This window comes from Dendrobates tinctorius, unplaced genomic scaffold, assembly GCF_039654945.1.
Source record: "Dendrobates tinctorius isolate UK_male_01 unplaced genomic scaffold, ASM3965494v1 ptg000070l, whole genome shotgun sequence".
In the NCBI taxonomy this organism is placed as follows: domain Eukaryota; kingdom Metazoa; phylum Chordata; class Amphibia; order Anura; family Dendrobatidae; genus Dendrobates; species Dendrobates tinctorius.
The window spans coordinates 62734217-62746753 of record NW_027361738.1 but is presented as its reverse complement, the minus strand read 5'-3'; the positions used below and the strand labels follow the sequence as shown (position 1 = coordinate 62746753).

Sequence of the window (12537 nt, the reverse complement as noted above, 5' to 3'; positions counted from 1 at the left end):
GCTTTAACGGTAAAATTGCAAAGTGATTGTACTGTAAAAAAAAAAAACTAGCAACTTGGCAATGTATTTCCTAAAAATCATCTTCGTTCTCAAAGTTCAGAACAAACCTGAACTGTGCAGATAATATATGTATAGATCAAAGTGTGTTTCAGAACAGTCTGCATAAATTATACATATATTTGCCGTATATGTCTTACTATGCAGACCATTTGGAAAAAATGTCAATAATTGTAGAAGCTAATAGCATATTAAAAAAACCTGTATTAATACAAATGGTTGGTACAATGGTGACCCTAAGAAGACAGTTTACACACACTCTACACAGAAGTGATCAACAAAAAAAGGTAAAAACAGTCTAAAATAGATATAGAACTGGAAAAAGGCAATAAACATGTATACAAGATAAAGATACATATTATGCATCCATAAGAGTTTAAGCAAAATACGTATACAGTACCATTGACGAAGGTGCAATGCAGAAATGCGCGTGGGAGTGGACGCCTCACACTGACAGGACTGTTAAGGTACTCTGCTTAACTTCTTACAGATTTTCTCTCTTTATGCTCTTTATTATGTAACTAGATGGAGGCCCGATGCTATCGCATCAGGAGGGCGGTAATGTCACGATGGGGGCAGGCTTTGCAGCGTTGAGAATCTCTCCCCCATGTGCTCACCCACCTATCCACTCTCTTTCCCCATGTGCTGACTTCTCCTGTCTGTGCTCTCTTCTCTTCTTCTCGGTGTACCCCATGGGCTATCCACCTTGTCTGCTGTCACTCTCCTTCCTGTGCTGTGTTCTCCCCTCATGTGCTGTCCTGTTTGAGCTGTCTCCCCCCTGTATGCGCTCCTCCTGTACAAAGATGGCGGCGGTCAGTCAATCATTCAACTGATCCCGGTGGCGGTGTGTTCCACTGGTGGCACCGCGCAAGAGGCTGCGTACGGCGTATACAGTGTGTGTGTGTGTGTGTGTTGCGTACGGCGTATATAGTGTGTGTGTGTGTGTGGTGCGTACGGCGTATACAGTGTGTGTGTGTGTGTGTGGTGCGTACGGCGTATACAGTGTGTGTGTGTGTGGTGCATACGGCATATACAGAGTGTGTGTGTGGTGCGACGGTGTTCCGCTGGTGGTACCGCGCAAGAAGCTGGTACCACCAGCATTTCCATATTGAGACACCCATCACTTGGGTACCCCAATATGGCGGTCGGTGAACTTCCGCCATATGGAATTCTGGGATCCGGACACATCTGGACGGAACAGGATGTGAAGACATTACAAGGTAAGGCCGGTTTCACATTAGCGCTTTTTCAGCGCGCGCACGGCCGGGGGTAGCTCCGCCCCCGAGCCGGCTCTCTGCCCGGCGTGCCCGCCCCTTGCTTGTAGCGCCGCCTACTAGCGGACAGCGGCGCCTGCGATCGGCGCACCCTATCTTTAGCATAGGGTGCGCAGATCGTGCGCAGGCCGTGCGCTAGTTGCGCTTTGACCTGCGCTGCGCACTTTTGACGGTGCGCCGTGCGCGCCAAAATCAAACTTTTCGGATTTTGGCGCGCACGGCGCACCGTCAAAAGTGCACAGCGCAGGTCAAAGCGCAACTAGCGCACGGCCTGCGCACGATCTGCGCACCCTATGCTAAAGATAGGGTGCGCCGATCGCAGGCGCCGCTGTCCGCTAGTAGGCGGCGCTACAAGCAAGGGGCGGGCACGCCGGGGAGAGAGCCGGCTCGGGGGCGGAGCTACCCCCGGCCGTGCGCGCGCTGAAAAAGCGCTAATGTGAAACCGGCCTAAGTATATATTAGATGCCAGATGGGATCTATTGTGTGCTTATATTTCAGTTATATGTCTGACTTTAGTTAATGAGGAAACGTTCAGTGTGATGTTCACATTGATACCATTATAGTGCAGTATATGGGACTATGTGCACACATAAATCCCGTTTATGCATAATCTATATATAACATATTTTCCGTGTAGATACATATACTTTGTGCACAGATTTCTATTACCATATTATTTACATGTATGTATACATTGACTCTGTCGATGCATAATATGTATATATTTATCTTATATACCGTACATGTTTATTGCCTTTTTGAGTTCTCAAAAAGTGTTCATTTCTCCTTCGCCTCATTGGGGGACACAGATACTGTGGGTGTATGCTTCTGCCGCTTGGAGGCTGACACTAAGTGGAAAAAAAAGAGGTTAGCTCCTCCTCCGTCGTATACTCCCTCGCCCCTATTGCTGGCGGAACTCAGTTTTTTGCTTAGTGTCTTTGGAGGCACACGTGTCTGGGTTTCTCCAGACTTCTTTTTTCCATGAAGATAAGACAGGGGCGACGGATCCTATTGAAAGGGTCCGATCTCCCCAAACCATCAACATGCGAGCACGTGTTGTGTATCGTCTCCACGTATCCTTTCCTGCACCGAGGGACATATCTGGGCCTTTTTCCCCAGGTTTCTATTTTTGTTTTTTATTTTATGAAGATAAGACAGGGGCAACGGATCCTATTGAAAGGGTCCGATTTCCCCAAACCAACAACGGGTGAGCACATGCGAGTGTCCCTCCACGTATCCTCTCCCGCGACGTGGGACATGATGCCGGACTTAGCCCTGGCCACCCCTAGGTATAGAAACCATGGGCTTGTACAGAGGCACAAGACTAGTCTGTGCGGCCCCCACTGCTGCACCAACGCTAGACGGCGGTGCTGCAAGGCGGCAGACGGTCCCTCTCCTCACCCCCTGAAGGGGTTAGACAGAGCTAGGGTGCCTGCACCGTCCAGAAATTAACCCCATCCCCTCTACCTGGTGTGCTAGATCCGGAGTCAGGTATGGAGGGCTGGGGAGGGCCCTGCGGCAGCGTTCCGGGGAATCCACTGCAGCTCCAGGCATCTTAGGGAGTGTAAGGCAATCCTCCTTCCCTCTCCTGCCTCCTTCCGCCAGGCGGGGATGCCGGAGTCAGGTATGGAGGACTGGGGAGGGCCCTGCGGCAGCGTTCCAGGGAATCCACTGCAGCTCCAGGCATCTTAGGGAGTGTAAGGCAATCCTCCTTCCCTCTCATGTCTCCTTCCGCCAGGCGGGGATGACGGGTTCCGCCGGCAGGGATCGCGGGGGAAAAGGCAGAGGCCGCCAGCGCCCATCCCCCCCTCCCCGCGGCGGGCATGCAAAATTTAGCCTGCGGCTTCAGCCGTGACTAGGCCCCGGGCGAAAGTCCCGCCCCCAGCGTGACGTCATTTCCGGCACCGCCCCCCGGACTAGGGCGGATGCCGAACAAATTGAGCCCCCGGCTTCATCGCAGGGTAGGCCGCAACCGGGAGAGGAACATCCCGGCCTACCCAGAGGAAAGGAACGCTGGGCAGCACAGTGGCAGCGGCAGGAACACATGGGGACACAGGACCCTAGAGGCGCGCTACGGACGATTAATGGTTTTTTCCTCCTCCTCCCTACCCCTCAACCCTCATATAAATTAGGCCTGGCAGCAATATGACCGAAAAGGGTAAATCGCACACATTCCTTTATGCCGCATGCATTTCTTGTGGGGTTAGGTTTCCACGAGCACAGAACCAGAAGCCTGTGACTCCGAACGCGCCCAGGAGCCCTCCCCTGCGACTAGCCAATGTGTCCCTATCTGTCACAGTCCATGGTGTCACTTACGAGAGCAATAGAGTCCCTTCAAGCCCCAGATAGGGGCAGGGACAATGGCTCCCCGGCCTTAGAGGGAACCTCCACCTCACAAAAGCCTCTGGCCTGCAGAGGCCGCTCTCACTACAGGCAGACCCGGTGGAAACGAATCCACACGGTGTCGCCCAGTCCATCCGGTGCCTTGGCATCCATAAGCTCTGCTTCTCGCTCCCCGTCACCAGTGGTTGGTAGCGAGCAGACCTCAGATTGCGACTCAGACAAGCCCCTTGACCTGGACACTCCAGGATCACGTGAAACAGTGGACAGCCTCATAGAAGCCGTCAATCAGACCTTGGGGATTGAGGATGATCCCGCAGCGGCTACGGGGCATAAAGTGGCATTTAAGCGAGTGAAGCGCCCGCACAGAATTTTTTCCTCTCACCCGGAGTTTGAGGACATAGTGTAGTAGCACAGAGAACGTCCAGACAGGCGTTTCTCGGGTCAAAAGGCACTCGAAACAAGGTATCCGTTTGCTCCGGACCTCTGTAAAAAATGGATGGAATCCCCATTGGGGATCCTCCGGTTTCGCGCCTAGCCACTAAGACCCTGCTATCCGTCCCTAGTGTTTCCTCAATTAAGGATCCCACGGATTGCCTTATAGAGAGCTTAGCTCGCTCGGTATATGAGGCGTCGGGCAGCGCTCGCTCCCTCATTCGCAGCAACTTGGGTAGCCAAGGCTATGATATCATGGTCAGAAACATTAAACAAGGTCGCGCAGGAGCAGGATTTACCTGCAGAGATTTCGGAGGTCGCAGATCAGATGGTGATGGCCGGAGACTGTAATCAATGCGTTTTTGGGATGCAGACAATTGCTCAGCACTTGCTGCCGCTAATGCAATTTCTATCAGAAGAGCCCTATGGTTAAGGACATGGCGAGCCGATCCTACTTCTAAGAAGTCCTTGACTTCCCTGCCTTATCAGTGTGGCCACCTATTTGGGGAGAAGTTGGATCAACCTTTCTCCGACTCCACGGGAGGAAAGAACGGGTTTCTCCCTCAACAAAAGGTCAAAACGCTTTTTCGTCACCCGTTTTCAGGCATGTTTTCGGGCCTTTCGCAACCCCGGGTGGACTACAGCGGCCAATTCCGCTGCCTCAGGCCACCCCAATCAGGATAGGAAGCGGCAGGTCTCGTATAGAGCCAACCCATTGGGGAGAATGCATACTCAGCAGCCCAGATCGAGGGGATCCAGATCCCAAAGATCGTCGGCCAAATGACTCGAGGCCTTTACCAGACGACACCGGCAAGGTGGGCGGCCGCCTACTCTGGTTTCACTACGTCTGGGTCAATGTCGCTCACAACGCTTGGGGAAAGGAATCGGTGGCCTCGGGTTACAGAATAGAATTTGTCAGATATCCTCCAAGACGGTTTTTTTCTTCCCGGCTTCCCAGGGTGGATACCCAGGCAAGGGCTCTATTGGGAGCCATCAAATCGCTCCAGCACAACGGAGTCATTGTTCCAGTGCCGGAACACGAAAGAGCTCAGGGGTTCTATTCCAACCTTTTTGCGGTTCCTGAAAAGGATGGGTCTGTCAGGCCTGTTTTGGACCTGAAGCTTCTGAACAAAGTCATCAGGATCAGACATTTCTGGATGGAGTCTCTCCGTTCAGTCATATCGGCCATGGAGCAGTGAAAATACTTGGCCTCAATAGACAACCAGGATGCATACCTGCATATTCCCATTTTTCCTCCTCATCAGAGGTCTCTACGCTTCACCATCAGCGATCAACATTTTCAGTACGTAGCGCTACCCTTCGGGTTAGCCACGGCTCCCAGAGTGTTCACAAAGGTTACGGCAGTTGTCATGGCCACACTGCATAGTCGTCAGGCCTTATCTGGACGACCTCTTGGTCAAGGGCCCGTCAATACGGGCATGCGAGGAAAAGGTCAACATCACTCTAGATACTCTTGCCCGCTTAGGATGGTTGGCAATGCAAAGAAGTCATCCCTTGTGCCAGCTCAGAGGATCTCCTTCCTAGGAATGTTCGACACTTGCCGAGGGTTGATAATTCTCCCTCAGGAAAAGTTGCTAGCTCTCCAGCAGGGAGTCCGGACACTTCGCCAACCAGTCCCTCATACCATCCGATCCGGGATGAGGATTCTAGGGAAAATGGTGGCAGCAGTGGAAGCGATACCTGTCGCCCAGTTCCACCTTCGCCCCCTGCAGCACGCCCTCTTGTCAGCCTAGGACAAGAATCCTTTCACGCTTGATTGGCGGTCTCGACTGTCCTCTCAAGTCAGGCAGCCTCTCTGATGGTGGATAACCAGTTCCTCTCTGGCCCAGGGGAAACCTTTCCCCCCCAGATCATTGGCTGATAATGACAACCGATGCCAGTCTCCCCGGTGGGGGAGCGGTGTTTCGCCACCACACAGCCCAGGAGCGGTGGTCGCCACAGGAGGCACGCCTCCCGATCAACTTATTGGAGATACGAGCAATTCGGCTGGCTCGGCAGAAGTTTCTTCACTTTCTAGCAGGCCGCCCCGTCTGGATTCAAATGGACAACGCCACGGCGGTGGCTTACATAAATCATCAAGGGGGGACTCTCAGCAGAGCAAACAGAGGGGGAGCTTGTTCTTCAGTGGGCCGAAGCAAACCACTCGGTGATTTTGGCTGTCCACATTCCGGGGCGTGGACAATTGGGCGGCATACTTTCTCAGCCGGCAGGGTCTTGCATCCGGAGAGTGGTCTCTACATCCCGAAGTTTTTCAGCAGATTTGTCAACTGTGGGAAGTTCCGGATGTGGACCTGATGGCTTCCAGAGTGAATGCCAAGGTGCCCACATATGTCGCTCAGGCCAGGGACGCGCAGGCATTCGCGGTGGATGCGTGAGTTCTGCCATGGAACCAGTTTCGCCTCCCATATCTATTTCCCCATTGCCACTACTTCCGAGAGTCATCAAAAAGATCAAGATGGAAGGTGTGCCGGCGATCCTGCTGGCCCCGTCGAGCGTGGGACGCAGATCTAATGCAGCTGCTTGCCGACGTTCCTTGGCGCCTGCCAGAGCGCTCAGATCTACTGTCCCAAGGGCCAATTTGCCACCCGAACTCAGGGACCCGGTGTTTGACGGCATGGCCGTTGAATCTTGGATTCTAACCCAGGCAGGGTTCGGGAGCGAGGTGGTCGCTACAATGATTGGCGCCCAGAAACCTGTTTCAGCATGAATTTACAACCACACCTGGAAGGTGTTCTTTGCTTGGTGTTGACACCGCGGTGTTTCCCCGCTGGGATTCACGATCCCCAACATCTTGGCTTTTCTCCAGTTGGGCTTAGAGAGCCTGGATAGCTCAGTCGGTAGAGCATTAGACTCGGGCTTTGCCCCAGGTTCCCTCAGGAGACAAATATCGGCCTTATCCGTCCTGTTCCAGCGCAGAATTGCTACTAATTTGCAGGTGAAGACTTTTCATTCAGGGAGTCTCCCACTTGGTACCTCCCTATAAGGCGCCTATGGATGCCTGGGACCTTAACAAGGTCCTAAGTGTTCTGCAGGAATAGCTCCATTTGAACCGCTTCAGAATATCTCTTTGAGGTGCCTTACCTGGAAAGTGGTGTTCCTAGTGGCCATCACTTCCATCAGGCGGGTTTCAGAGCTGGCGGCCCTATCCTGCAGAGCTCCGTTCCTCACTTTCCATAGGGATAAGGTGGTCCTCAGTCCAGCCCCTCTTTTTCTGCCGAAAGTCGTGTCCTCTTTTCACATTAATGAAGATGTTGTTTTGCCTTCAATTTGTCCAGCACCGGTGTGCCATGTGGAAAAGGCTCTTCACACGTTAGACCTGGTAAAAGCCCTCCGGAGGTACGTGTCGCGGACGGCACCCTTTCGTCAGATGGACACGCTGTTCATGCTCCCCGAAAGGCGCAGGAAGGGACTTGCTGCCTCAATATCGACCATAGCCAGATGGATGCGTTGGACGATTCAGGATTCCTACCGCATTAGAGGCACGCCGTTTCCAGCAGGGATCGGAGCGCACTCTACCCGGGCAGGGGGCGCCTTTTGGGCGCTTCGGCAGCAGGCGTCAACGGAACAGGTTTGCAAGGCAGCAACCTGGTCCAGCCTGCACACATTTGCCTAACATTATAATATCCTTGCTCGGGCCTCGGCGGATGCGAGCCTGGGTAGAAGGATTCTCCAAGCAGCGGTGGCGTACCTGTTAAACAAGAAGTGCATGTAGCTTGGATTGGTGAGTCAATATTCCAAACAAGGGACTGCTTTAGGACGTCCCACGGTATCTGTGTCCCCCAATGAGGCGAAGGAGAAACATGGATTTTTGTGATAACTCACCGTAAAATCCTTTTCTCCGAGACGCTCATTGGGGGACACAGCACCCACCCTATTAGCCAGTTGGCTCTGTTTCTGTTTAGTTAATATGTTGTACCTGTATTAAGGCTGATTTTGTTGTCCTCCTTCTGTTTTGGCACCAAACTGAGTTCCGCCTGCAATAGGGGCGAGGGTGTATACGACGGAGGAGCCAAACTTTTTTTCACTTGGTGTCAGCCTCCAAGCGGCAGAAGCATACACCCACAGTATGTGTCCCCCAATGTGCGTCTCGGAGAAAAGGATTTTATGGTGAGTTATCACAAAAATCCATGTTTTTTTGTCTTTATAGCTCGTTGCCTATCCGAATTACTGTCCACTTTTGCTAGAACACATGCAGTGCATACAAGCCTTTTTCCAGGAGAGCTTGTAAGCGCGGCTCTGAAGCTGGAGTTCAAGCTTGAGCTCCACTGTGCTTCTCTGATGCTGCTATGAAGCAGCATGATAGTAGTGGGCACTTTGAGCCAATGGCTTAATAATGCCGCTGGTCTGAACAGTCAGTCAAGCTGGAGCATACTTCTCAAAGTGAGCTTGAGAAGATGAGACAACCTTTTTAACAATTGCATGTATTACTTTTTGTGTGCTGCACACCACCTGCTAAGTTCAGCCTCGCCATTTACATTGTGAAAAATGCAGAATTTTTGCCCTTCTAGGAGTGAAATATTGGATGTTGATCTTAGGAACAGCTGCAAACCACTATTTTACTGGGACCTTTTTGTGCTTCTAACCTAAAAAGACTTGGTAATTGACCTAAAGGGTTATTCCCTTCTTGGCCATAAACGGGAGTAGTTCTGTCCTGGCTCTAAACACTTGGAGGTAAAGCATTGGAAATTCCGGGAGTGGCTGACCCATTCTCTTTACATAATCCCCATAGAATTGACTAAGACTTATGGAAGCAACGTAGCTTAGATGCTCAGAGCTGTTTCCATACCCTCACTTTTGATGGTCACAGCTTGGAAGGAACCATTAAAGGTTGAGATGGGATAACCCTTTAAAGTATTCACAAACATTAGATGAATGTTGGAGATCATATCATGTGTAAGAGAGTGTCAGGAAAGCAGAGTTCAGCTTGTTGGATTTCAACATATCCAATACTTTGTTCCCAAACAAGATGGAATCTCAGTCAGAGGTATCTGCCAACAATTTACTTGCTTCTCCCTATTGGAAACGTGGGCACTTCCTGGCCAAGCCAAGTGTGCATGTGTAGGGGGGTATCTGGAAGAATAGTAGTCTGAGATAAAGAAGTGTTCTTCTGTTCTCCAGTGCTAATTCATTTTTTTTTCTTCTGTCTATTTCAGAGGCTAGTGCGAAGACCAGAGACGGCGTTCAGTGTGCCTTTGAAGAACTTGTGGAAAAGATAATACAGACCCCAGGACTATGGGAAAGCGAATTTCACAACAGAGGCGTTAGGTTGTCTCATGAAGAAGGTGGCCGGGGAGGCCCGTGTAGCGGATACTGCTCCATGCTATAAACCAGTTGTCCGATCATCTTATGATCCACGTGTAGTCAGACCAGTTTTCCTGTATATAAAATCAATTAGTTAATATAGGGACCTTACCAGTTTGCACTTATTTGTTTGTATCATGAGGCAAATATTTGTAAGATACCGTTCAACAGATTTGCAGGCAGAGGGGTTAAGCGCATGAAAAATTTTGACTTTTTACCAGGGGCATGAAGGAAAGTGCGTTAGTTGCATTAACTACATTGCCACCTGTTCATGCTGTCCTTTTTAACTTTATTACATTGCAAAACATTCATATGCTGTGTCGCTAAGTCGTCTTCGCCATCCTCCTCGCAATCTCTTCTATCGCTCCTCACTTTACAATTGTGTCTTCTGTTAATATATTTGAGTGTTGCACAATCCCCAGCACAGAAATTGCCGAAGACGACCCCTCGCTTATCTCCGGATGCACACTAAAAGCATGTTCAAGCAGATGTCTTTTTATCTCTTTGCCACCAAATTTGCAATTTCCTCTGGTACTCTAGGTAATAACCAACGGCATATGGTGTTTATGTTTCTACGTCGCACATCAAATCCCTAAGAATTCATCACTTCTCCACACGTCTCCTGATTATGGGTTTATAGTCAGTGGAGGAGTCTTCCAGCAATTGCTTCCTGTCAATTTACTGTAGAGGTGTCACTATAACCAGAAGCGGGATCTTGTCTTCCTGTGCATGTTGCGACCATTTATTTTTCTCCTCTGCTTCCCTCTTTGTGATTTACAGTCTATTACAATGAATGTAAAATCAAAATATATATTTTTTTCTGTGGCTTTTGATGCTACTTTCTAATGTAAGTATTACTATGAAGTGTATATGCCATCTCCACATTTAAAGACCAGTCGAAAAGGATAGATTAGTTTTCAGCAGCATGTCTGTGCAGTAAACCAGAGGGAGTTACATGAAGTTGGAAAAAGTTTCCTATTTTTTTTTTCCTCAATTTTTAGCCCGTTTAGACACGCTAATTATCATTCCCGACTATTGGCCTATGTAAACAGGACATCAGATACTCAACAAGTGAGCAAAACACTTGTCAGGTGCGATTAATTTTTGTGCATGCATAAAAATTATCGTTATCAGCAGCACATTGCCCATTGTAAACAGGAGATTTGCTGCCAAAAACGTATTTGCCATTATTTTGTCCCCATCACTGTAAAGAGCCCGGTAAATTAACTAACATTCGATTGTATGTAGCCGGTCGCTGGTTGTTTAATGGCTGGAATCGATCAGTCCAAATTCACCATTAGAGACGGCTCCATCATCTTATGTCATCTTTTGCTGGTATGGCAACTTGGCCCCATTCAGTGACCTGCAATACCAGACACGACTTATAATAAACAGGAGTGCTGTTTATTTATCAAAAAAACGAACTTTTTTTCTAACTTCATGCAAACTCTTAGAATCATCTGGACTGATAAAAGGGCCAATGAAGACTGACCACACATATCCAACTAACCCCCTAAGGGTTATTCAGGGTTTTTAAAGTTTACCTGGTGAACCCTTAAGGTCGCAGTTAACGGTCCTGCATTGAATATGCACTGTCCATGCACATATGACCGCTGCAGACAATCTCTGTCCTCAGTAGTTCCAATGCCAGTGAGTTGCTGCAACGGCAACATATATGGTTGGTACGTTCTCACTGCAGGAGAGTTAAAACGGTCAAACAAGGCATTTACCAGGTTATTTTTAAGGTCTTTTTTCAAAAATTCTGGTAACCAAACAATTCCCTTCTTTGGTTACGTAGGATGGAAAAGTGAGATCAAATGTAATCAGAAGCTGCATACATGTAAATGTCTTTCTGGCCTCAGCTCCTTTTATTCATGTAATCTTGGAAGATGCTGCAGAACCCAATTTGAATGGAGTCTGTTTCCACTCCATATAACTTGAGTGGGAAGTGTACAAGTTGAGAGCTGGACGCCCTGTCTTTGGCTTAGCTGAGAATAGGTGCATAGATTGCAGTGTTGGAGCTTTTTTATACCCATCGCAATTGCGAAGAGTTATCACTCGCTTTCTTTTCAGTTTAGCCAACACCAATGAAAACGTACCTTTCAGCTTGAGTTTAACTTCGTCCTCATTTAGAATCCCTGTCGCTCCATGCAGCATTTCGTGAGACCTAAAATTGCCTTGAAATTACTAAACGTTTTATTCCACTTACCAAAAGCACATTATAACTTATTTGCAAAACTGAATAAATCTTCTATCACCATTTTCTTCTGTATGTGCTGGTTTTCTGTTTTCTGTCCGCATTTAATATTTGGGTAAATGCAGCTCTAATATCTTATATCGTGCGTTAAAGGTGTGTCTCAGTGGTAGCTTTTATAGCTGCAAATGAAGTCTAAATTATAAGGAAACCTCTCGTGTCTGGAAATGTTGTTGATCTACAAGTTAATGCGTTATAATGATGTTCCGATGCCTAACTGAATGCACGGCTACCAGGAAAAAATGTGCTTTTATCTTGTGGGAGCTGCTGACATTCAGTCATAGAGGCGCACCCGAAGAGGCTGCAGTCATTGGGAGCTGTGGCTGTACGCCCGTCTGCACCTTGATTGACGGCTTGCTCTGCAGCACATTTCTGGCAAGCGTGGTGAATCAAAGTGCCACGGTGTACTTACAGCCACCACTCACTGTACTGAGCCGTGACTGTATCTGCTCCAGGCACACCTCTGACTGAAAGCCAGCGGCTCCTGGGAGGAGCTACTTGACAGTCAAGGAGCTGGGCGAGTGATTAAAGCTCACTCGCTTCATAGGGAAAGCTGACTGTTCACGGTCTCCAGCCCTGATGACTGGAGTAGAGAGGCTGCAGGGAGAAGATAATCAAATTTTCTCCCTGCAGCCGCTCTTCCAGTTAGGCTGCCACATACATTTAAAACAACGGTAACCTATATAAATAATCAAAGTGCCCCCTTAAAAATCAATAATACCCTGAGTGCCCATTTATAAAAGTCCAGTGCCAAATATTTCTTCAGTAACTCTTATACAGCAATAATGCTTATTGAGAACCCCCCGGGGCGGGGTCTGCACGCTGAAGATGGAGGGAGTGTGATTCCAGAGCTCC

General features: G+C 49.1%; 1 protein-coding gene across 1 annotated transcript in view; it reads left to right on the top strand.

Moving 5' to 3' along the window:
• Window positions 1-11688, top strand: part of RAB18 (RAB18, member RAS oncogene family) — a 58374-nt gene extending 46686 nt beyond the window's left edge. The window contains exon 7 of the mRNA XM_073581737.1: window positions 9281-11688. Within this exon, the coding sequence (XP_073437838.1) occupies window positions 9281-9453 (173 nt within the window). The 3' untranslated portion in view covers window positions 9454-11688. The remainder of the gene's footprint in view (window positions 1-9280) is intronic.
• The last annotated feature ends 849 nt before the right edge of the window (window positions 11689-12537 follow it).